Source organism: Acanthaster planci, linkage group LG03 (assembly GCF_054643075.1).
Source record: "Acanthaster planci isolate LZ-2023a linkage group LG03, COTS_SCS, whole genome shotgun sequence".
NCBI lineage: Eukaryota > Metazoa > Echinodermata > Asteroidea > Valvatida > Acanthasteridae > Acanthaster > Acanthaster planci.
Window position 1 is genome coordinate 5483172 of NC_141779.1, and position 26413 is coordinate 5509584.

Consider the following 26413-nt stretch of genomic DNA (forward strand, 5'->3'; position numbering starts at 1 on the left):
AAATGACAAGATAACAACTGTTCCCTTTTTTGTCTTCCTTAATTAATTGTTCCTCCTGTTGCAAGTACCACCAGTGCAACATTGATGCTCCCACATCAGGTAGGGTTAGGGGAGGGGAGGGTAGGGGTGGGTAGGAGAGGGTTGGGGTGGGTAGGGGAGGGTTGGGGTGGGTAGGGGAGGGTTGGGGTGGGTAGGGGAGGGTTGGGGTGGGTAGGGGAGGGTTGGGGTGGGTAGGGGAGGGTTGGGTAGGGGTAGGGGTGGGGGAGGGTAGGGGAGGGTTGGGGTGGGTAGGGGAGGGTTGGGGAGGGTTGGGGTGGGTAGGGGAGGGTTGGGAGGGGTAGGGGAGGGTTGGGAGGGGTAGGGGAGGGGTAGGGGAGGGTTGGGAAGGGGTGGGGGAGGGTTGGGAAGGGGTAGGGGAGGGTGGGGTGGGTAGGTTGGGAAGGGGGGTGCTGAAAAGTTTGTTGGAAACAGCTCAAATATATACAGAAATAAAACAGTGACAAACAAAAAATGCTGCCTTGGTAATTTTTTCTTATGTGTATTTCATCCGCCCCGCGCGACCCAACCCCGCCCCGCGCGACCCACCCCATCCCCGCGCGACCCACCCCATCCCCGCGCGACCCACCCCATCCCCGCGCGACCCACCCCATCCCCGCGCGACCCACCCCATCCCCGCGCGACCCACCCCATCCCCGCGCGACCCAACCCCATCCCCGCGCGACCCAACCCCGCCCCCGCGCGACCCAACCCACCCCCCGCGACCCACCCCCTCCCCGCGCGACCCAACCCAGCCCCGCGCGACCCAACCCAGCCCCGCGCGACCCAACCACGCCCCCCAACCCATCCCCGCGCGACCCAACCCCACCCCCCGCGACCCTCCCCGCACCCTGCCCAGTGCGACCCAAGTTGGTGGAGCATCAATGTTGCACTGGTGGTACTTGCAACAGGAGGAACAATGAATTAAGGAAGACAAAAAAGGGAACAGTCGTTATCTTGTCAATTTCTTCAAGTCTCAAGAAAGTTTCATGTCACTGTGGAGGTCAAATATCAGGTCTTTTTTGTCAGTTCCAAGTCATGTTTCATACCACAACAAAGTTAAAAGTCAAGCCTTATTTTTGTGTCTTTATGTGAAGTGTTTAGAGTAAACAGATAATGTTGAACTTCAAGAAATACAATTCTCTGTACAGTTCCATTTCCTCCGATCATTGGATTTTGTAGAGGCCCTAATGTTGGGCAACATTATATTGTCCAAATCATTCAAAAAATTGGGTGTAAGAATTTAAATAAGTAGCCAGAAGTATCTCCAGTAATAAGCAAACATCAAGTAAAAAAATAATTACAAAAATTAGTGATGGTAATTTGCTTCCAGTTAGTTGCGCTGACTTTTTAAAAGTTGCAGATTTGGAACTTGTCAGAGTTAGAAGGATTTCAAAAACAGTTAGCTTGAATGAAATTAACTGTTCAGGGCTCTAAAACTCTTGCACACGTAATTGTAACTTATTGCATTTATTGGCTGTCAATCATTTTTATTAAAAACCTTGGTGATACATGTACCAGTACTGAAAAACATGATTTGAGTGACGAGTTAATCGCTGATGTCTTGGTTGACTTTTGACAAAGTAAATTGTTAATGTTAAGCCTTAAATATAATATTGACTATGAAAATAGGACATCAACAAAAAGCATTGATCAGAGGAACTTCAGTATCTTCTGAACTGTACAGCTAACTGTATTCCTTGAAGTTCAATGTTATCTCTCTACTCTAAACACTTGAAGTAAAAACATACCAACATAAAGTTTGACTTGTGACTTTGCTATGATGTAAAACTTAACGTTCAACTGACCTAAAAAACCTGAGATCTGATAACCACAAATCACACATGAACATGCTTGCAGTGCCGGGGTTTAAAATGTGAATAAATTGACCAAAACAGACAATTTTATGCAGCGCCTTGTGTTCTTTATATTGTGTTTTTCTACTGCTGAATTTTTGGATGGGTTATATTATATAAAAAGCAGCAAAGATCCACACACAGCGCAAAGATTTGAAAGTGGTAGAAACTGACAACGGGAACTGACAAATTTCCCTCTTTTTCTTTTTGGAATTGCTGCTGCGGCTTTTTTGGTGGTGCTTTTGAAAATTAACCAACATCCAAATGGATCCTTGCATCTACATGTACATGTATGAAGTGACATCAAACATTCTTGAAACGAAGAAAATGACTTGATAACAACTCACCCCTTTCTGACCTTCCTGAATTCATCGCTCCGCCAGCCACAAGTACAACCAATGTAACATTGATGCAGCCCACCAACCTGCGCTGTGTTCCCTAATGGCCACCAGCACGGGCAGCGAAGTGGAGCAGGTGCATGCTGACCTCATCTGGTTCCCAGACTTCCGTCGATGGCCGCATGATGAGGGTAGACTGCTGTGCTAGGCACTCCTGGAGTTCAAAAAAGCAATCAGAAAATGAAAGGAATTACATGTATACATGTTTTGAAAATGCAGTATGCAATCACAATCAACTGTAAACCTTGTCAACACAATTTAGAATGTTTTTTACTTTCATTATAAAGACACAACATATATACATGTAACACTATTAAAGATTTATATTTGAAATGCATGTACATTGTAATTTGGCAGTTTCCCATAAATCCAGATGGTAAATATACAAACCAGGAAGGCAATTTGTCAGTGTTCAAGCTTTTCTATCTGCTAACTTCAAATCAAACACCAGGTACATTTTGGGGTACATATATGTACATGTGTAAATGTACATGTCTTTTTATTTCCTCCATGATGCACTACAAAAATGTGCTGGCTTTTTGGATGCTGCTTTTTCACTGTTGAAGACCTGGCTGGGTCTTATTATGTAAAAAGCCAAAGACCAGAAGAAAGGGCATTGCTCAAGCATTATCTGTAAGCAGCTTGACAGCCCTCATTAGCCATGCAGGTCAAATTTGAATTTGAGTAGTGGAAGAGGTCACTGGACATGCTCAATTCTGCCAGCAAAGCCCTACTTTTGCTGTTGACAGCATTTTGCAACTGTGAATACTGTGAGGTGCTGATTACTACATCAAAAAAAATTTTGGCGGGTCGGGTGGTGGGCGATTGAGTGAGGAAGTTGGAGTGAAAAGGAAAAAGGACAGAAAAAGAAACAAAAAATTCTGAACGCAAGCAAAAATTACCTTTCTGGGAGGATGAAAAACATCTACAGAACAGAAATTTTACCTTATTCCAAAAAATGAAACCTTCAATAAAATCACATAGTATTTAGTTTAAATAAAGCACGGGTTTTTCGGACCAACTTTTTGGACCAAGTTTTTTTATTTCAGATTTCCAAAATGAAAATGTGGATGAAGAGAAATACATATACTCTACTGTTACAATCACAGTACAAATATTATAAATTTTCAATTCTCTTAGCTGCGTTAACTTTTGTTGTTTTAGGGGCTTTTACAATGTGCACATAAGATGGAAAGCTCTCACTACAGTTCAAGACCAAGACAGTTATATGAACACAACAAATCCACACAAAATGTTTGGTATAGAAGGATTTCACATTAGCTCCATCTGCGCATATCCGCATCGAAAGCGAGGCTCTCTGTGTTGAACTTCGTCAAGCGTGCCCGCGGAATCGACACAGTACATGTAGAATCCAGTTCGTAAGTGTGGCGCCACTTCAGTTTAAACCACGCCCACTGCACAAGATACACGACCATCGCAGGTACGTTAGCTCGCGGTAAATTGCCGTTATTTTTCTTTTGATTTTACGTGTCGAGTCATCTTGAAAGACTCTTCCACCAAAATTTGCAGCCTGAAAAGTCTGAATTTAACATATCTTTATGTATTTTGTGTCTTGACTCCTTACTTTCAATCGTCTGATCGTATTAAGAATTGAAGCTGACACATACAGCCTCATTTTCAAATGCAGAAATGCGCAGATCGACGCTAAAAGCATCGTATTGGGATCCCTCTATAGCAATTTTCTTTCTCTTATGCACCTATTCCCAGCTTGTACTGGTTCAAATGTGTGGAGGTCTGCCTTACCGTACGTGTCTGCATCAGGATTTGGGGAAGTTGAAAATAAATACATGAAACACCGTAATTGTTGCACTTGTCCACGTTATATTCTTTTTCCAATTTGCATATGTATTCAATGCCGGTTTCCATGGATACTGTACATGTACTTATTCACAGTGTTTGTTTATGTCCCATGTACTGACAAAAGATACTGGCTACACTCTATGTATGTGCTGGCTGTTTTGGAAGATTTTCCTTAACTCTCAAGTTATTATCATCAGTCTTAAATATATTTCTTTCAGACGTATCTGAAGCAAATTTTCAAAATTGTGCGCAAAATTTGAGAGCAAAGGGAAATGTTCAGGAAACAAGACGGTTCAGCAGAGCACTTCACGTTTGTTATAGTGGCACTGTAATGTACCTGGACCAGGAACCTATTTTAGGAACCAGCAAGTCTCAACTTCAGAGAGCCAGACTGGTGGAATGGTACCCACCTCAGGCTCAGAATGACCTGGGTTTGAATCCCACCTAGTTCGATACGAGGAGTGAAGCAAGGAGTCAAAACAAATACACACCAAAAAGAAAAAAAAAGACGTTGAAATTGGCCAGAAAAACTTGTGCTGTTAACCACTTGCTGCCAGGTGGAATTTTAAGTTGCATGATGTAAAACTGGGAAATTTTCAAGATTTTCTGTTTTCAAAATTCTTCAAAAAATCATAACTTCATTTACCAGACGTTTAAACCCACACGAATGACTGGTGGCTACTCTAATCTAACAGAGGACATCGACTGCCACAAACAGTGGTACATGTACATGTATAATCTTTCAAAATAATGACAAATTTCCTCCTCTGTTGACAACTGAAAATATGTTGGTAATTCCCAGCAGCTCGGCCTTTTGTTCCGAGTATGGTCTTTTGTTGTAAAGCCTTGCTCTTTTATCCAATTTCGGGCTCCCCGGTTTTGTGTATAAACCTATGTGCCTGAAACCGGGCTCCCCAGCAGGAAGTGGTTAATTGAATGAAAAATCTTACCATTTTTGAAGTCCAAGAACTCTTGTTCATAGTGGAGAGGGTATCCCTTCTGCAGGCATCCAAGAAGAACAGTGTCTCCCATCAACCTGAGGGAGAATCCAAGAAACAATCATAATAATTAATTTTGTTGTGGACGAAACATAAGCTTTCCTGTGGCTTGTGCTGCACTTCATGGATCTGTCCAAAGCATGCACACTTCACAAAGTATAGGCTTTCAAAGAACCTACCCTAATAAATCTGTAATTTGGGGCGCAATATAGTGACATGACACTCAGACTTTGAAATGTTATGGCAGAAAACTGTTATTAGGTACATGTACTGAAAAGGCTTCAAACATTTCGACATCTAGGGTTTGGGAGATTAGCTATACCAAAACCAATTTACAATGAATTCATTGGCTGAAAATAAACACAAGAGAAATAAGAGGCATTTTCTTTCCACACAACTACCGGGTAACTGGGGCGATTTCAGAAACATGCAAGGTCAGATTTGTGTCTGTGTTAAGTTGGTTGGATGACATAACCGGGAATACCCACAACAGTCATACATGAAGATACATCCAAGCTGGCGTAGTTACGCCCAACAGGCATTGAAACGAGGAGTTTTGATGACATGCAGAACATACATTAGAAATACATGTAATCTTTAACATGCAAGATTCTAAAATCTTACTCTTAGTTGGACACAATAATTGTCAGATTTGTTCTGAAAACAATATGAGTCGTTGAAGCTGGAGTGGAACGTAACATATTTGCTTGGCATACATATGCATGTGTTTATACACTTGTGTTCAGATTCAGTGGCAATAGAGTACGAGTATGTGTTCATACACGGCAGAGAATAACTCGGTCAGTGTAGAAGATTCAGACTTGTATCAGATGGTCATTCAAGTGTATGTGTGTATGTACATATGTATGAAGCGTCTAGAAAAAAGACAACAACCCACATGCCTGCCTGTTTGCCTTGTGATCTGCAACTGTCAAAGTATCACAGAAAAAGTGACAAATACATACTGAGTTCTTACAGAGAAAGTGAGTGGATTCGATGCCTATGACACAAACTGCATGTACATGTATAGTTTACTCATCGATGAATGAGGATGACGGCACAGAAACTGTTACAGTTTGTAGTGCCAAACCTGGTGGTGGCCCAGCAACACAGCACTGAGACCAGAGACGGCAGGTGTAACACAAAACAAACAGTCGGGGAGATTTTGTAAGTGAACACTGCCGAAGGACCCTAACTGCGACCTGAACATATGCGCAGTGAATTCCATTTTGGTTCACTTTATGATCGAATGATCACGGCACATAGACTTTGTGTGGATGTCTGTGCACTTCTGTCGAAGTGGTTTTCACTAAAACTTTTTAAAGCATGCGTCTAGAGTCAGGTTTGAAGGATACAAGAAGCAACATCCAAGAACAAATGGTAGATGTGAGATTGGTCGTATCCTTGTGGGATAACGGACTTGGCAGAGAGGAGCATTAGGTCCTAGGACAGGACGCAAGTCAAGCAAGGAGCAGAGTGACTTGTGACTATTTGCTCAACATCCAATAATGACAGCGGCATTATTGTAGAGCACAGTGAAAGTGCCTGCTATTCTTTGTGGTCATTCTGTCAGAGTAATTTAGCATTGATACATGTATGCTCGTACATTCCCTTCCAGTCTCCTTGTACATTCCCTACCAGTCTCCTCGTACCTTCCCTACCAGTCTCCTCGTACCTTCCCTACCAGTCTCCTCGTACCTTCCCTACCAGTCTCCTCGTACCTTCCCTACCAGTCTCCGCGTACATTCCCTTCCAGTCTCCTCGTACATTCCCTACCAGTCTCCTCATAAATTCGCTACCAGTCTCCTCATACATTCCCTTCCAGTCTCCTCGTACATTCCCTACCAGTCTCCTCGTACATTCCCTACCAGTCTCCTCGTACCTTCCCTACCAGTCTCCTCATACCTTCCCTACCAGTCTCCTCGTACCTTCCCTACCAGTCTCCTCGTACCTTCCCTACCAGTCTCCTCGTACCTTCCCTACCAGTCTCCTCATACCTTCCCTACCAGTCTCCTCGTACCTTCCCTACCAGTCTCCTCGTACCTTCCCTACCAGTCTCCTCGTACATTCCCTTCCAGTCTCCACGTACATTCCCTACCATTCTCCACGTACATTCCCTACCAGTCTCCTCATACCTTCCCTACCAGTCTCCTCATACCTTCCCTACCAGTCTCCTCATACCTTCCCTACCAGTCTCCTCGTACATTCCCTTCCAGTCTCCACGTACATTCCCTACCAGTCTCCTCGTACATTCCCTACCAGTCTCCTCATACCTTCCCTACCAGTCTCCTCGTACCTTCCCTACCAGTCTCCTCATACCTTCCCTACCAGTCTCCTCGTACCTTCCCTACCAGTCTCCTCATACCTTCCCTTCCAGTCTCCACGTACATTCCCTACCAGTCTCCTCGTACATTCCCTACCAGTCTCCTCGTACATTCCCTACCAGTCTCCTCGTACATTCCCTACCAGTCTCCTCGTACATTCCCTACCAGTCTCCTCATACCTTCCCTACCAGTCTCCTCGTACCTTCCCTACCAGTCTCCTCATACCTTCCCTTCCAGTCTCCACGTACATTCCCTACCAGTCTCCTCGTACCTTCCCTACCAGTCTCCTCATACCTTCCCTACCAGTCTCCTCATACATTCCCTTCCAGTCTCCACATACATTCCCTACCAGTCTCCTCGTACATTCCCTACCAGTCTCCTCATACCTTCCCTACCAGTCTCCTCGTACCTTCCCTACCAGTCTCCTCGTACATTCCCTTCCAGTCTCCACGTACATTCCCAGCAGTCTCCTCGTACATTCCCTTCCAGTCTCCACGTACATTCCCTACCAGTCTCCTCGTACATTCCCTACCAGTCTCCTCATACCTTCCCTACCAGTCTCCTCGTACATTCCCTTCCAGTCTCCACGTACATTCCCTACCAGTCTCCTCGTACCTTCCCTACCAGTCTCCTCATACTTTCTCTACCAGTCTCCACGTACATTCCCTACCAGTCTCCTCGTACCTTCCCTACCAGTCTCCTCATACCTTCTCTACCAGTCTCCTCATACCTTCCCTACCAGTCTCCTCGTACATTCCCTTCCAGTCTCCACGTACATTCCCTTCCAGTCTCCTCATACCTTCCCTACCAGTCTCCTCATACCTTCTCTACCAGTCTCCTCGTACATTCCCTACCAGTCTCCTCGTACCTTCCCTACCATTCTCCACGTACATTCCCTACCAGTCTCCTCGTACATTCCCTACCAGTCTCCTCGTACATTCCCTACCAGTCTCCTCATACATTCCCTACCAGTCTCCTCGTACATTCCCTACCAGTCTCCTCGTACATTCCCTACCAGTCTCCTCGTACATTCCCTACCAGTCTCCTCGTACATTCCCTACCAGTCTCCTCGTACCTTCCCTACCAGTCTCCTCGTACCTTCCCTACCAGTCTCCTCGTACCTTCCCTACCAGTCTCCTCGTACCTTCCCTACCAGTCTCCTCGTACATTCCCTACCAGTCTCCTCGTACATTCCCTACCAGTCTCCTTGTACATTCCCTACCAGTCTCCTCGTACCTTCCCTACCAGTCTCCTCGTACCTTCCCTACCAGTCTCCTCTTACATTCCCTTCCAGTCTCCACGTACATTCCCTACCAGTCTCCTCGTACATTCCCTACCAGTCTCCTCGTACATTCTCTACCAGTCTCCTCGTACCTTCCCTTCCAGTCTCCACGTACCTTCCCTACCAGTCTCCTCGTACCTTCCCTACCAGTCTCCTCGTACCTTCCCTACCAGTCTCCTCGTACCTTCCCTACCAGTCTCCTCGTACCTTCCCTACCAGTCTCCTCGTACCTTCCCTACCAGTCTCCTCGTACATTCCCTACCATTCTCCACGTACATTCCCTACCAGTCTCCTCGTACATTCCCTACCAGTCTCCTCGTACATTCCCTACCAGTCTCCTCGTACCTTCCCTACCAGTCTCCTCGTACCTTCCCTACCAGTCTCCTCGTACATTCCCTTCCAGTCTCCTCGTATATTCCCTAGACTGCCCAAAATGTGGAACCAGACCTTGAGTTTGCGTACATGTACGTATATGACTGGAAAAACCAGCACACCGGATAAATGGCCACGTTGCGGCAATGTGCTCATTTATGCTGGGACAACTGGCCAAGAAAGCATCCAGTCTTTTTGTACAGTGGCCCTGGAAGAGTACAAGCATCAATTACATGTAAAAGTCATCGAGGCCGAGACTACAACCACTCACCGCTCTGCTCAAGAAAAACTTGCTGCACTCACAGGACGGGAGCACGCAACTGTTGAGCTGTCTAACCCACCCTCAACAGAAAAGACACCCTGAGAGGCGACGCAACCACTGAGGACATCAACAAAAACAAAACCGACGGTCTTTTTCAAGATCACAACATCTCATAAAAGAGGGTTTAAACTGTCTTGCCTGCCTGTACCCTACCGCTAAAACCCAACAGAGAATATAACTACAAACAAATCCAAGTTATATGTATATTCCCCACCAAACCCAAAAAGACAAGAAGAAAATACACTCACAAAACTAAAAAAATCCTCAAGACGAAATAAATCCAAACGCCACTCTAACTGTCAACCCCCCCCCAAAAAACAGGACAAGTTCAAATACTATTCTTAACCCAATTAGCAGAACAATGTGAAACCTTTATAACCAATCTATCCAAAGCAGACCTATCCCCAACAGAGAAGACTGCTTTGGAAAAAGGCCTAAACTTGATACCAACTCCTGCTAAATGTAACCAGAAGTCTCTCCTAAACGACATCAAAAACTTCAACCGACGACTTCGCATGACATTCCACATGTAAAAAAAAACGACCAAAAACCATCCCTTCAAACCAGCATCACAACGGCATCCTCTCACAACACCCATATTGCTACGCTGGAAGAATATATGGAAGCCACAAAATTCAATCTTGCACACGTCAGGCTCAGAAACCAACAAAGAAACATGACCAATATAGAACTCACTGCCATCAATAATCTCAAACAAAACTGTGAAATCGTAATTAAACCATATGACAAAGGCAGAGGCATATATACGCATAATGAACCTGACAGAGTACATAAATGTGGGTTACCAACATCTTGAGTTCCACCAATACATGTACATATATGTCAAACTGGACCAAGACAACACCCCCCCCAAACTATCACTATGGTTCACAACACCTGAATAGCATTTTGAAACAGCAACCACATCGATGAAAACACACTGAAGTACATGTGCCTCAATCCACTACAACAAAACTGTGAATGCCCAACAATGTACATGTACTTCCTCCCAAAAATACACAAAAAACCACCACCAGGAGAACCATTTGTGGGCCGACCAATCGTAAGTAGATACACAAGCCCAACAGCTAAAATATCAGAATACATGTATATCGACTACATGTAATTCCTACTTCCCCTAGTCTCTACACAACCAATGTCCGCGATACAGACATCCTACGGAAACTACATGTAGAAAAAGGAATTTCCCACAAACTATTCTGATCACAAGCATTAATTGATGTTGTTTCGATGTACAAAAACATGCAAAAAACAGAAGCAATTGAATGTACATGTATATGCAACAACATGAACCCCCCATAAACCTGATCCCCACCCCCACCCACCCCCACCAATTATGTACAAAAACTACTGGAGCTTACTCAATCGCAACTGTTTCCAGTTCGGACACAAATTCTATCTTGGAAAATTTGGTGCACAATAGGATCTACATCAAGCCTGAAATACGCGACATCGCAATACACAATTTGGAAAACAAGATAATTGATAAGACAAACAAATCCTCACATGGTGGCGTGACAGAAACGGCATACTTGTACTTGTCATTTTCAACGGAGCAATGAAAGAATTCCAACACGTTGTCCAACACAAACGCCATGCATCCAACTCTAAAATTCACATATGATGCAACTCCAACCACATTCAACTACCTCGATCTAACCATCTTCAAGGGAAAACATTTCCATGATACAGGAATTCTGGAGACAAAAACTTTCACAAAATCAATGGAAACCTACACGTACAAATATTTCAACAACACATCTTCCCATCCACCCCACTTTCCAAGCCCTGATTCACAGAGAAACACTCTGATATGCCAGTGAAACAAACAATGAAGATGATTTCCTTGCAAAGGTCAAAATCTTCAAATAAAAGCTTACAAAATGAGGCCACAACTTACAATGTTCTTGAGTAGTTCTTGTCCACTTCATTGATTGTTCCATCCATCAAGTTTAAGTGCATGATTTGTTGTGTTTATGTCATAAAACATGTAAAATAGAACAGACCCCAGTCTCGTGCAGTTTGTAGCTTTGGACAAGAATCTCGTAAATTGCGACTTACTGTTTGTTAAGGTTTCCATGCAATAAAGCATTGAGTTAATTGTTTCCGGACAACGGCGAACAAAATAAGGGTAGATTTTAAACCTTCCCATTTGTCGCGTATATGCCAAGGATTTTTGGAGGACTGCTTTAAGACAAATATCTACTATCTGCAGAGGCAATTTAAACTTAGGAAAGCGATGGATAAGCCTCGTGGACTGCTTGTGTTGTGTTGTAGCTGCTGTCATGGTCTTCGGTCATGTCAGTACTGTGCTGCTAGGCCACCGCTAGGTTTGGGACTACAACCCTGCCACACACACACAGGTTGTAGACACGGCAATCTAGAAGCTTCATATGTGTTTACCTGTCTGATGGTACGATATAGCCCGTGATTCAGCTTAAGCGACAGGTTTGGGTATCCTCCACTGACTGCGTTACTCTCCACGGTGTATGAATACTCTGTTGCCATTGCACATGAACATGAGTGCACACACATGTATGCCAAGCAAATACATGTACGTTACGTTCCACTCTACTTCCAACAGCCCGTACTATACACGTACATGTATTTCATGTACCTCACCCTAACCCTCTAGGGACCATTGAAATCCTGCATAACCTTGTGAGGTTCAGCATGGTTAGGGTTAACCCTAACTGCCCAAAGGTTGCTGGACCTGACCTTCCCCATTTGTGCACAGATGCTGTTGTATTTTGGTTTTCATTGTATTTTGGTTTTCGAGTGGCCAATCTATCTCCAAAACCCTAGATATCGAAATATTTGAAGTCTTTTCAGAACAGCTTTTAGTTTTGAAACCAGTGAGCCTCAACTTCAAGAAAGCAGATTGGTGAAGTCTTGTCCACCTTGACCTCCAACCTTCTTGACCAAGGTTAGAATCTCACCCAGGCTGACAAGGGGTGGAGTCAGGTGTCACGACAAACACACTGGAGTGAACAAAACCTCTTGAAATTAGCCCGCAAAACTTTTGTCAATAGAAAGAAAAAGCTTACCATTTTGGGAAGTCCAAGAACTCTTGTTCAAACTGGAGAGGGTAGCCAGTCTGCAGGCATCTTTGAAGGCAGTCTCTCACCAACCTGAGGGAGAATGAAAGACACAATCCTGCAATTATTAATTTTGGAATTGTAGACAAGAAATAAGCTTCCTGCAGCCTGTGCTGCACCTTGATGCATCTTCCCAAAGCACAAATACTGGAATGTATACATGTATATGTAGGCGTTCAGAGAGGTGACCCAAAGATATCAGCAATTTATGGGTGCATAAAAGCAACATGATATCCAGATTTTGAAAGGTTATCACAGAAAACTGTGAAAAATATCAAGTTCAGTTTGATTCATTTTGCCTGGGTATACACGTATATGTATTTTCAAAACTTTCTCCAGGTAAATGTGACTTGGTTTGAAATCACAAGGAGATGAATGTTTGGATTGGCAAGGGAAGACCCTGCCTTCGTTACAGTAGGAGCAAAAGAGCTATTTTCATTTTAACTGATCACCGGGAACAGCATAATATTCATTTTATTGCTAGCTGAGGCAAAAATTGTTTTTTTTCTGTTTGCAATCCTGCCATGTCAGTTGCAGTATTAGTCTGGTATCCTACAGACCTCACCACACAGAGATTAATGGATGGACCAACACAAGTACTATGGATACATGTACATGTATCCAGCAAACATAGCTAGAGACATCAAAAATACTGAAATTTTCAAATTAAGATTTCTGCAAGTTCAGTCAAACAACAAGATCTTTTTGTCTGTGGGTGTATTTGTCATTTTGATTTGTCTTTAGTGAGCAAAGTATGATTTTGTGACCGTGGCAGTTGGCTCAAGGCAATCCATACAAGCTGATGCTAAAAATCAGGATGACATGGACTGTATGCATCACCCATATTAGCCACTTTTTTCTGTTGGATACAAGTAGTGATTTATGGGACATTTGCCTTAATTTTTTAGCCAACATCATCCATCTTCAATACTCCTGAATTAAAGCAGATACCACTGATTTCATGGCAAGTATTCCGACTTTTTAATTTAATAGCAAGTTTTTTCTGATGAATTTTGTCACATGTGACAAACATTCTGTAGCTCTGACGTTAATGACGGATCTGAAATACACAATCATAATGCCAACTGAGGGACTGACCGACAGCTTCCATTCAGGTTAAAGATGCACATTCTCGAAAGAGCCATTTTCAAAATATTCAAATACATGTATATGTAGTTGTGAGGAAGCATTTGGAAAGGTAAAATATTTGATATGCAACAGTCACGGAAACAAAGCAATAATGCTGAGTGAAATGTTAGGCAATCATCGTCCTACTGTAGGAGTTTACCTAGTCTCTACATTAGTCTGAAGAAAATACTACTGCAGCCATCCCATGTCAAAAGAGACCATTGCGCAAAGCCTGACATCTTGAAGACCACACACACGTGCATGTAGTTTGCATTTCAAACAAGAGGGTCACCTTGCATATTGTGATTTGAAAGCAAATGATTCAAAGGTACAGGTACGGCTTACAGGTCTCAGTCCTTCAACAAGTAAAGGACTGAGGAAAATTTCATTAATGGTATACATCATCAGACTTCACCTCCACCTGAGCTGTCACACTATTTCCTTTCATCCTTCTAGTATTTTGCACATATGCAACAACATTGTTCAACACAGAGACAAGAGATTTGTTGACATTACATAAATTTAAAATACTGCAGTCGTTTGTATATTTAGAGCGACTGTACAGCAGAAAAGCGTTTATTCCAAAGTGGCATATTATACCAGCATGGGGTATATTTCCACCACAAATCTGTTTCAGTGGCAAGAAAGTGATGAGTACAACAATGACGATGCCATGGCCAGTCAGCCAATCATTTCTGATATATCAGATGGCGAACTACTGGCAGCCTCCTTTGCTCTTGAGGAAAAGGTCATCCAATCTGACTGTTCTGAGACCTCAAAAGGGACTTGAGGAGATACAATGAATGAGCGCAAGTTGAAGGCAACAATTCCTCGGTTTCATCACAAGGTGACCGGTAGGATAGTTTTGGTGTACCACTAAGTGACATACCATCCATAGACTTTGTACACAAGATACTTGAGTTTGTGGTGTGGCAAATATATCCACGACACGTCACTTCGTAGTGCAACTGACGCATCACTCCATTTCCTAAAAAGAATTGCTGTTTATGGTTATTAATTTCATTTCATTCAACTGAAACAGAGTCTACAAGGAAAAAAAATCACCACGGTTTTGAGAATAATCATGTTGACCACTGAGATCAATTACAATACAGTTATGACAGATACACAGCTCATCATTAAAATCACTACTGAGAAAAAGACAAACTGCTTCATGTACAAAAAGTATTCCATGTCTTTTCTAAGGTTAATGTTAAATGGAAAACATTCTAGGAGCATGATTTCTAGAATCAACCCTTTCAATATGCCAAGTCTAAACTAGTTCAACTTTACTTTGATTTCTGTATCTAAACGTAACCCTATGATCTCCTTATGCATGTTATCTGTTCACAGACTTGCGGATGGCACCATGAAGAAGGCTTAGTGGGCATTGGGACAACCCTAACAGTGCCAAATCCTCCAATTTCAATACGATTTTACATACACCCTTGGGGGTTAGGGTTATTGTCAATGGCAAAGTCACCACAATGAGAGAGAGCCATCAATGGACCTTTCCCATGAAATATGCAAATTGGATAGGCGGAACTACATGTACCACCGCTTGGCAAGTGTAGCCATCAACACTGTCGGCAGTGTAGGCGATCTGCTAGAAACCATAACCTGGAGCGTTGACGGTCAATCAAAACCATATTACAGCCTTTGCCAGATACTTCAGCACGCTTTTCTCGAAACTAAGTGAAGTTTTCAGTGTCCTGTGGTTGGGGGGGGCAGACACACAGAAATTTGCGGCACCACAAATTGCACCTGTCTGTTCACACTGGTTCTGGTTCTATACTGCGCAGATACCTCCTCAGTGGTTATCACACGCAGGTCGGAGTGAGGGACATACATGTAGTGGCTAAATTTTACAGTGGGCTTTTTGCACAAGGTCAAGCCTCGTGCTTAAGGGGTTTTTTAACTAGCCCACCGGGCAAATAAATTGAGTGTTTTACTAGCCCGCAGCAAGTTTTACTAGCCCTATATAACATTGTATAATATTGAATTTAACACAAGATTAATCAAACACTGACAAATTGAGTTTAATTAAGAGATCATCAATGAATTCATTGCAACTTGTAACTTATTCATACAAGTTCAACGGTGAAACCTAATCAGTCATCTGTGATTGTGTAATGAGAGAAATTAATTTAAACATATGACTCTTTTATTTCACCACTCACCCAAGTTACACGGACGGTATTCTGAAACTTTCAGAAGATTATGAATGAATTTAATGCAAACGCTTGCCTCACTAATCTTGTCTAAGTACGCAATCCATGCTGCAACTGACCAATCACAGTGCCGCATTTGCCGCACCTATTCACATCTACACTCGTTTGGAGTCTAGCAGTTTGAGTCTGGTTCTGTAACGCGAACATACGCTGGCATTGGGTCAGGGAGCCGTCTGTGATGACCCGTATGTTGATCGTTGGTCACGCATGTACATACATGTAATGCATGCAGTGCTTACATTGTTCAGACGTACACCTATGATGTACAAACATATGGAAGCGCAAGCATGGCGAATATCGGCAGTACAGGTAACTTACACGTACATTGTACATACATGTACATGTACGTATGCGAACCGTACGCTCCATGCACAGTGTACAGTCAGCTTCACGGTGCAGCGCACGTGCTGCATGCACCGTATACTGCTGTCTACTTTTTACTAGTCCGCCGGGCGAGCGAAGTGGTACATTTTACTAGCCTGCAGCTGTTCTTACTAGACTATGACCATCGGGCTAGTGTTAAGGTCGAGCCCTGAAGGTTGAGAAGGTCCAAATGTTCAATCCTACTTTTGAATGTCTTGACATCAGGAGCAGATCGTGGGTGCTAGGTGGTGGTAGGTTCCATTCCCTTATTGTCCTTGGATAGAGAGCGTATTGCTAGCAAAGTTTGTTTGTTTGAGGGATTAATTATGTGGGGACCAGAGTTGTGTCTTGCTGTGTAGGTATTGGTTCCACCAGGTGCTGGCAGATTTGATGACGTAATATTGTGAATTTCCTTGTAAACTGCAGTGAGTCGAAGTCAAATTCTGCAGAGCCTCAGAGAGTGTCCCATTTTTAAAGAAGACATCATGTTATTTACGCTTGAGATCTGTTTGTAGTCATCACAAAGGAAGCGGGCTGCTCTATGTTGTACTTTTTCCAGGGTGATCTTCTTGTTATTGTGGAAAGGATCCCATATGGCCCCCCAATATTGGGTCTGACAAGGGCCTTGTAGGCATTCTCTTTGACCGATTTACAACAAGCATGGAGATTCCTTTTAAGGAGACCAAGCGTTCTGGTTGCTTTGTTAGAGACTTGCCCAGCTTAAATCTTTGCTTAGTTCAACTCCAAGATATGGATGATGATTGACTGCAAGCAGAGTATGATTTACCCATTTTGTATGTCAAGAAGAGTGGTTTAGTCTTGTGTGAAATGTGCATAGTATGACACTTGGTTGTATTGAAGGACATCTGCCATGTATTGCCCCAATTGTAGAGAGCGTCCAGATGTTTTTGAAGAGATGAACTGTCTTCTGGTGTTTTTATCTCTCTATAAATTATAGCGTTGTCTGCAAAAAGGCAGACTCTAGACGAAACTACTTTTGGCATGTCATTAATGTACAACATGAAAAGCAAGGTATCCATCACAGTCCCCTGGGGTACACCTGAAGACACTGAAGTTTCGTCTGACATCTCGCCCTCCAACAAGACTCGTTTGATTCCTCTTGTCAGGAAGGTCTCAACCCACTTCAGGATGCTGCTTTTTATTCCAATATGTCTGAGCTTGTACCAAAGTCAATTGTGAGGGACTTTATTAAAGGCTTTACTGAAGTCTAGTATGATCAAGTCAGTCTGGCTTTTTGTGTCAAGTGACTTGGCAAGATCATCGATGAGTCCAGCCAGTTGTGTATCACATGATCGACCTCGTCTGAAACCATGTTGGTGATTCGTAAGTACTTTGTGAGAGTGATATGGTCCATGATGTGCTGGTGGATTATATGCTCAAGAATCTTTCATGGAATGGAAGTCAGTGAGATTGGGCGATAGTTTGCTGGATTTGTTCTGTCACCTTTTTCGAATATGGGAATTATGTTGGCATTCAGCCAGTCTTTCAGGAGTTTCCCACTGTCAATAGATGTCTGGAAAATTTTTCAAAAGACTGGAGCCAAGCTTACTGAACAACTCTTCAGAATCCTTGATGATAGCTGGTCAGGTCCCTTTCTTTGGTTTTATTTCTTACAGTACTTTTCTAACCCCATTTGTAGTTATCGTGAGAGCTGCATTTTTTGGAATTGGTTGCAAATTCAGTGGTGGAGGGTCATTAAGATTTTCTTTGGTGAAAACTGAACAGAACTGCTCATTTAACACTTCAGCCTTGTCCACTGCTGAAGATACTTTGCGTCCCCATCGATGTTAGGCTTGAGATTCCAAACACTTCTCGGTTCATTTTCTTGATGTAATTCCAGAACGGCTTTGTTTCTTTCAATTTTAGGCTCTCCCCTATGACATCATGGATGTTTTCTTGGTGTGCTTTCCTGACTTGTCTATCAATTGACCGCCGTAGTTCTTGAAGTCTGCCCAAGCAGAAGCTGACCCAGATTTTCTTGCCCGATTATAGTCTCTGTTTTTTCCCTACTTGCACACCTAACTGAAGAGTTTACCCATGGCAGGTTGTGTCTGGTGGAACTCATTTTGTAAGGAACCATCCATAGCCTTGACGAGTACCTGTTTGAAATCTAGCCATGATGTATTTATATCTGTTGGAACTACATGGTCTTCTGTTAACTTCGTGTCAAATGCTGATAAGAGTTATCTATGGCAACAAAGTCTGCATTTTTGTAGAAGAAGATTTTCCTTTTTGGCGGTCTAGTTGCTTTAGCTGATACTTGAGCTTGGACATAACAGCATCATGGTCACTTATTCCTGCTGTTCCATCACAACTTTCTACAAAGGAGGGATGACTAACAAAACACAGGTCAAGGATGTTTCTATCTCTGGTAGGTTTGTCAACTATTTGGGTAAGGTAATCACTTGCCAAGTCCAACATGATCTTGCTGCATGTTGAATTTCCTCCTCCGGTATGTAAGGAATTGGCAGTCCAGTCAATATCAGGGAGGTTAAAATCTCCCAGTAACCATATGGAAGCAGTCTTTGGGATTCTGGATAGGGACTCTTCCAGTTCATTCAAGTGTTCCTGTCCTGATGATGGAGGGCGATAGATTGCTCCAATGTATGTCAGTTTCAACCCCTTGTTATGAATACTAACCCAAAGCACCTCACAGTTTGTGTCGAGGTCTTTTTCTTCAGTGATGATATACATGTACATATTCTTAATGGCGATGAAAACTCCCCCATGGGAATCCCTTCTCTATCTTTCCTAAACGCTTAAAAATGTAGGGAAAATTTCCCCAGCGGCAATGTCGCTACTTAACCACGATTCTGTACTGATTATCACATCTGGGTTCTCCTGCTCTATAAAAGCCTGAAATCTATCTTTCTTTACCCTGACGCTCTGGCAGTTGAGGCTAAGAATTTTCAATGTTTCTTGTCTTTTGTTGTTGCCAAATTTCCTCTTCTTGGGCTTTGAAGTAGCCCTCAAATTACCACTAGCTTCAGTTAAATTATGCTCTGGGATCAGACTGGATGTCCTCAGTCTAGGTCAAGCCAAATTGAATACAACATCAGACTCCACAAATAAGCTGAGGTCATCAAAACTGTTCAACAAATTAATGCTTGAATTACTGAAATATAAAGAGTCGAAAATCGGAAGACCACAGTTACAGCATACCCATGAGTATGACTCTAGACTCTATAATCTATCAAGTACTCACTGAGCATCCATCATACTGAGTATTAGTATGAATCTAGACTCTATAATCTATCATGTACTCACTGAGCATCCATCATACTGAGTATTAGTATGAATCTAGACTCTATAATCTATCATGTACTCACTGAGCATCCATCATACTGAGTAATAGTATGAATCTAGACTCTCTAATCTATCATGTACTCACTGAGCATCCATCATACTGAGTAATAGTATGAATCTAGACTCTATAATCTATCATGTACTCACTGAGCATCCATCATACTGAGTAATAGTATGAATCTAGACTCTATAATCTATCATGTACTCACTGAGCATCCATCATACTGAGTATTAGTATGAATCTAGACTCTATAATCTATCATGTACTCACTGAGCATCCATCATACTGAGTATTAGTGTGACTCTATACCCTCTAATCTATCATGTACTCACTGAGCATCCATCATACTGAGTATTAGTATGAATCTAGACTCTATAATCTATCATGTACTCACTGAGCATTCATCATACTGAGTATTAGTATGAATCTAGACTCTATAATCTATCATGTACTCACTGAGCATCCATCATACTGAGTATTAGTGTGACTCTATACCCTCTAATCTATCATGTACTCACTGAGCATCCATCATACTGAGTATTAGTATGAATCTAGACTCTATAATCTATCATGTACTCACTGAGCATTCATCATACTGAGTATTAGTATGAATCTATACTCTGTAATCTATCATGTACTCACTGAGCATCCATCATACTGAGTATTAGTATGAATCTATACTCTGTAATCTATCATGTACTCACTGAGCATCCATCATACTGAGTATTAGTATGAATCTATACTCTCTAATCTATCATGTATTCACTGAGCATCCATCATACTGAGTAATAGTATGAATCTATACTCTCTAATCTATCATGTACTCACTGAGCATCCATCATACTGAGTATTAGTATGAATCTAGACTCTATAATCTATCATGTACTCACTGAGCATTCATCATACTGAGTATTAGTATGAATCTATACTCTGTAATCTATCATGTACTCACTGAGCATCCATCATACTGAGTATTAGTATGAATCTAGACTCTGTAATCTATCATGAACTCACTGAGCATCCATCATACTGTATGATGGATGCTCAGTGAGTACATTATAGATGTATTCATTCATGCCTTAATGCAGTTTCTGTGAAACCATGAGTCACACCCCTCGCATTCTATTGCGTACTTAGCGGTAGCTGCCTCATTACAATACATGTACATACAGTGTACTGCGCATGGATATTTGGGTCGGTATAAGCCTGGATTCACTGCTACATCTCCCGCTAGCACAATGATTAGTAACATATAGGTTTTATGAGACGTCAGCTTTAAGTTAACTTTAGCTGCAAGTCTCCCTTTCATAGCTGCAGGTCTGCTAGATGACTGCAAGCGTATAACAATTTGGAACAAACTCACCCGGTCTTCAGTGAACATGTAGTTACATGCATGGCCTAGGGTACATGTACATGTATGTTCAGGGGGTGCCATCCAGTGCTCAGAAAATATCAAGTCTGATATTTCTGGTGGTGGGTTATTCATAAGAATCAGAATATAACAGTGATCTGTAATGTTTTGTGTTGCTCAGATGCCATGTTGATTGCTCAAAATTTGGGGAAGTCCAAGTTTGTAGTGGGCCTAATCCCGATAAAAATATGGTGATAAGAATACACACAACGGCGATACTAGTCAAGGAAGAATACCCTAAAGTCTATAAAAATGTACCAAAACAAATAAAACAAACTTCACAAAATAAAATCCAAATTTTGCAGCACAACATGAGAGTTAACGAGATGGCCCCTCATTTAAAGATGGCTGCCGTCTGACTTCGAAACCGCAGGAAATACGAATTGAATAAAATCGGCAAAAAGACGACAAAAATGCACGAATCCGCAAATCCACTGCAATCACAATGATTAAGGAACATCCAGACATAAGAAAAAATCAACGTTTACAAAATAGCGGTAAAAAGGACTAAAAACTAAGTGAAAACACAGAGCAAAAAATTGCCACATCTGCCCCACTCCGACAGCGCCCTCTCACTGAGAGGAACGGTGGAAAGTTTCTTTGATATATGGAAGATGTCTCCAAAACAAATGAAGATCTTATACGGTATCATAAAAACAAAGCAAATCCATCCTGCTGTATTGTATGACTGAACAAAATGTAGGCCTATCTTTGACACGGCTCATTCAAACATGGAACTTGCATTTTGACAAAAAAGAGGAAATTCCAATCTTCACAAGACTATGTACGGTACAGTGTTTTTCAATTTTCAATGACAATTGAGTGTGAATGAAAAATGAAAATTATCAGCTAATCCAAGGAAAAAATTGCATGCCTGCTCACTCCAAAGAGCAACAGATGCTGTCTACCTCAGACCTCTGGCAAACCATGATGGCAATGACTATGTTCAGACTCTGTATTTGCTACATGTCAATCTACAAAAGTTAAAACGGTTGCTCACCACAGTGAGTCCGTCGTATTGAGCATTGTAGAGATAAACATCAATGTGTAATCATCACATTCCGGTTGAGTGATTTGGGTGTTTTTGCATGTTATGCTAATGGTTACACACTCCCAGATATGGGTTTGACCATTCATGTCCTGAACACAACCCTTGCCTATAAAAAGACACCAAAATGACACCAAAAACACTTGTATCCACGATACAACGAGTGTCACAACTTGAGAGAGACAAAGCCATTAAGCATGCTCAAAGCTGGAATTAAGGAACCGACGGGCAGTGGCCAAGCTGTTCGGGGTCCACCACTCACCAATTGTGCGTATTGAACAGCACTACAACACTACCGGCACCTCCGCAGATTGTCCCTGAGCTGGCAGGCCGCGGGTCACAACTGCTGCGGTAAATTGTGATGATCATAACAACGTGACTGTGACCTGAAGACTACATGGGTACTTTTTAGCTACAGATATGAATTATTTGAAAAATACTAAATGGTTATTAATCGTCTGTTGATAATTTCCACTTGATATGTAAATGAGATTATGAATACATGGAAATTGTTTGACAAATTCTGGAAAGGCCCAAAGGAATTCAGAGCAAGTTTTAAAACCTAAGTGTAAATATACAAGTACTGCTACTTACATTGACTTTCATATTAAGTTTGTTAAGATTGTAGAATTAAATTTCCAAATTGTGATGTTGTTCGGGGTGAATATTTTGCCATTAATCAAGAGTTTGGCTCTGTTTATCTTATGCTTTCAGCTCCATTATTTTGTCTTCAGGAATGGAGAGGGGAGACGCCTTAAAAAATTACATCTCTATCGCTCCATTTGTGAAAAAAAAAACAGTAAAAATAATAAATATAATAAAAGTAATTTCGTCAGATGGGCATAAAACCAAAACAGTAATTTAAAAAAGAGAAGAAAAGAGGCACTGAGTATGGTAATACATACAAATAATACTGCTAAAAAATGGTTTGTTCTGCGCAATGGGGTAAAAAGGGAATATGGACAGCCATATTGCCCGGCCTTTGTGCACATACATGTAGACATCCCCCCCCCCGGCACAACAAAGAAAAATCACTGCATTGTGCATGAAGAAGTAAGTTTCCCTGTAGCCTGTGCTGCATCTCCTAGATCTAGCAGAGCACACATATTTCAGAGGAAAACTTTAGGAAATCCAAAATAGTCCTTTAAGTTGGAGAAAATTTAATTCCAACCTGATTAGCATAGACAAGAACTTTTAACTTTCATTTTATTACAATGAAATCTTGTTAGGTCAAATCTGGAAAAATTTCAAACCCAAATTAATTCAAGGTACATGTACATGTATGTACATGTAAATTTTAGTGGGTTAGTCCAAGAGAAATTGACACTATCAGGAGTCAGGTAAAAGACTAACGCAATTGTGGCCATCTCAGATATCAAACTCAGGAAACCTTGAAACCTTGTTTAACTGGGAGCAATTCCCCCCTCCCCCATTGTATTTTGGAATACTCTAGTATGCAAAATGCCTGAAGCAGTTCTCCATTAACTGAAACTCAAAATTTCATTTAGTAAGTCCGAAAAAACTGTTACCGATAAAGGGTTTTAAAGAACACCAAAGAGATTGCAGTAACTCAGTTCTTGAATCATCACTGCCGACATGTAGCTTTGGAGCCCAACCTGAGGCTTGTGGACAGCACCATGTTAGGCTTGTTAGGGAACCATTTCGATACGTACATGTACATGTATGTAACGTCTTAACAAGTCAAAGGAAAAGAGGAAAACACTTGATGCTCCTGCGCACAAGCCGCATACACTGTACATGTACAGTAGGAGATTGTCTGAGAAAACTTACTTGTGTTTTCTAACTAAATGCTTCAGAATTTTCTAAATTTTACTATTTAGGACATGCATGACAAGTTACCACTTTCTGACAGCTGGAACATTTTAAGGGAAAATTATTGTTGTCGGTACATGTACATGTAGGTGGAACTCTTTCCATTAGTCCTTCAGCAAACACCAATTTTAGTATAAGATGAATGTCAAAATTGTCTCTGCATTTGGGATAGAGGTAAAATTTTCTTGAAGTGAATTCCTTGCTGGAATAATAAGTGTAAGGTGACGCAGTACAATTATTCCCATCTCGTTCACTGGATGATGGTCATCAATGGAGTACATGTACCCGTGGTTGTAGCCCTACATGTAAATGACAAGTAAAGTGGAACATTAACCCTAACAGTCCCAAATCCTCCAATTTCAATACGATTTTACATACCCCCTTGGGGGTTAGGGTTAATCACAAAGTAAGGCTATTTTATTTCCTTTGAAAGCAAAGGGGGTCTATCTATTATTTCTGTCTTTATTCATAAACAAAGTGCTTTAAAGGCCTGTGTAGAAACCATTTCTGGAAACCAATTTGTCAACGGACATGCGCCGCAGTATGAAGCCCAAATGTGTGGATTGTTGGTGAAAAGAGGCATATTAAGTAATTAATTAATACCATCATAACGGGTGTGATGATGACTTGTCAATTTTCTATAAGTGTTTTATTGTCATTATTTTGCTAATTTGACAATGACAGTAATCGTTTTGTACCATTCAACATTATTTTACACAGAATGGTACAGTTTTTGGTTGAATATTTGTACTCAGCCAAACAAAAGTTTATATGTACATGTACACTTTGCCATTGTGCAACAGAGTATTTAAATAACAATGTAAAGTCTGTTTTAGTTTCAAATCCCACTCCCTAAGTCTGCAACAGTGAAATAAGGTTTTACCCAGAATATTGCTGAACATGTGCTCTGTCCGTCAGTCTCCTGACGACGGACAGAGCATACTGTCCGAAATGTTGAGTACCACCAGTTCTTTTTAGAACCCCACATACTCAAAAACGAGATAAATCCATGTTATATCCATGATATATCCATATCTAGTTTACTAATCAACAACTATGGCCTGCCTAGTGCCATCAACAAAATCATCAAATTAGATAACTCATTGGATTTTATAAACCTTCCTGCAGTGCCTACAGAAGTAAGATTGCAAATCTCGGACCAAAAAATCAAAAACTCAATAAAAGTATTTTACGGACTGAAGATGTAAAAGTTCACGTAGATGAACTGTTGGAATCAGAATGTACAATTACCCTAAAACAAGCACCGCGTCCCATGCCATCACCATCAAAACTGAAGAAGGAAAACCTCAAACTGAAAAAAAAAATGGCAGAAATGAACAGAATTAAAAAGAAAGGCTTCCATCATCTGCACACTATCAAAGGAAATCTGCCAAACTGGTAAAAAAAATGGCAGAAACAAGCAGAATTAAAAAGAAAGGCTTCATCATCTACATACTAGAGAAAAGCTTGAGCTTTGAACGGGTACGGACGTGTTCTCTACATTGCTGTGCGAGTGGTGAGACCTTCTCCATACGCAATCTTTTCTTTGCTTTCATGCTTACATGACTCTGCTTGCTTTGCTGTTTCTTTTTTTTTTCTTGCTGCTTTTCAGACCATTTACAGTAATATCTGCAGACACTAACTACACGTACTAAAGCTACATCATCGGGCCAACATGGCCGACGAAAGTGACAAAGACATGACATGGGATCAGCTATCACAACAGCAGATATCAGAATATAAATCTAGGCTTAGTCGAAACCAAAACAATAACCAACCACGCTCTACATGTACATTAGACGTTCTCATGAGTCAAGCCCAAGATGGCCAAAATGATGACGACGATAACGATGCAGATAGCATTAACGAAAATACTGAGCATGCCAAAGATATGGAAACTCGGGTCAGCTTGCCAAAAACTTCATGGAGACCAATGTCCAGAAAAAGAGTGAAACCAATAAGCCCAAGTGAAGATTCTACAGAGTCTGACAAGAGTTCCTATTCTCGATACCAAAAAAGAGAAGAAATGTACATGCTTATCCGTATTCGTCCCAAGAAAATGCAAACCCTACCACTGTAATAAATTCTCCAGATATCAAACTTGCTCAGATAAATCCCATTAAAATAGCCAAAGCTCTCAATGAAATCGGACCGAACATCATTCAAAATGTCACTAAAATCAACCAAGGTGGCATCAGTGTTAAATGCCACACACCTGGTCAAGCTAACAAATTTAAAAGAATCAATACACTTGGACAGTGGTCCGTTGCAACCGAGTTTGCGAAATCAGAAATACAAAGTAAAGGTGTTATCTCTGGAGTACCGCCTGAAATCTCTGATAAAGAAATCCTCAAGGAATGCAAAAAAGAAAGTGTCATGGATGTACGAAGGCTCACTTTCAAAAGAAATGGACAAACTGGAAACAGCCTCTCTGTCTGCCTCACATTTAACACGCCTCACCTGCCTCAGCGCATTCAACTCGGTTATCAATACTTCCATGTTAAGCCATACATACCACCAGTCATACGCTGTTTCAACTGCCA

The 26413-nt window shown here is 41.6% G+C and overlaps 1 protein-coding gene across 4 annotated transcripts in view; it reads right to left on the reverse strand.

Annotated features, from left to right (window-relative positions):
• Positions 1-26413, reverse strand: part of LOC110986414 (uncharacterized) — a 35247-nt gene that overhangs the window by 1648 nt on the left and 7186 nt on the right. For 2 of the 4 annotated variants that reach the window (XR_015424833.1, XM_087134830.1), the window contains exons 2-4: positions 12478-12561; positions 5062-5147; positions 2379-2444 (exon numbers count right to left, since the gene is read on the reverse strand). Coding sequence is in view for 3 of the 4 variants with exons in the window: in XM_087134830.1 (XP_086990956.1) it covers positions 2380-2444; positions 5062-5147; positions 12478-12561 (235 nt within the window). In the remaining variant the exon portion in view is untranslated. Of the gene's footprint in view, positions 1-2378; positions 2453-5061; positions 5148-12477; positions 12562-26413 lie in introns of all 4 variants that reach the window. The other 2 variants (XM_087134829.1, XM_022248264.2) reach the window with 1 other exon arrangement.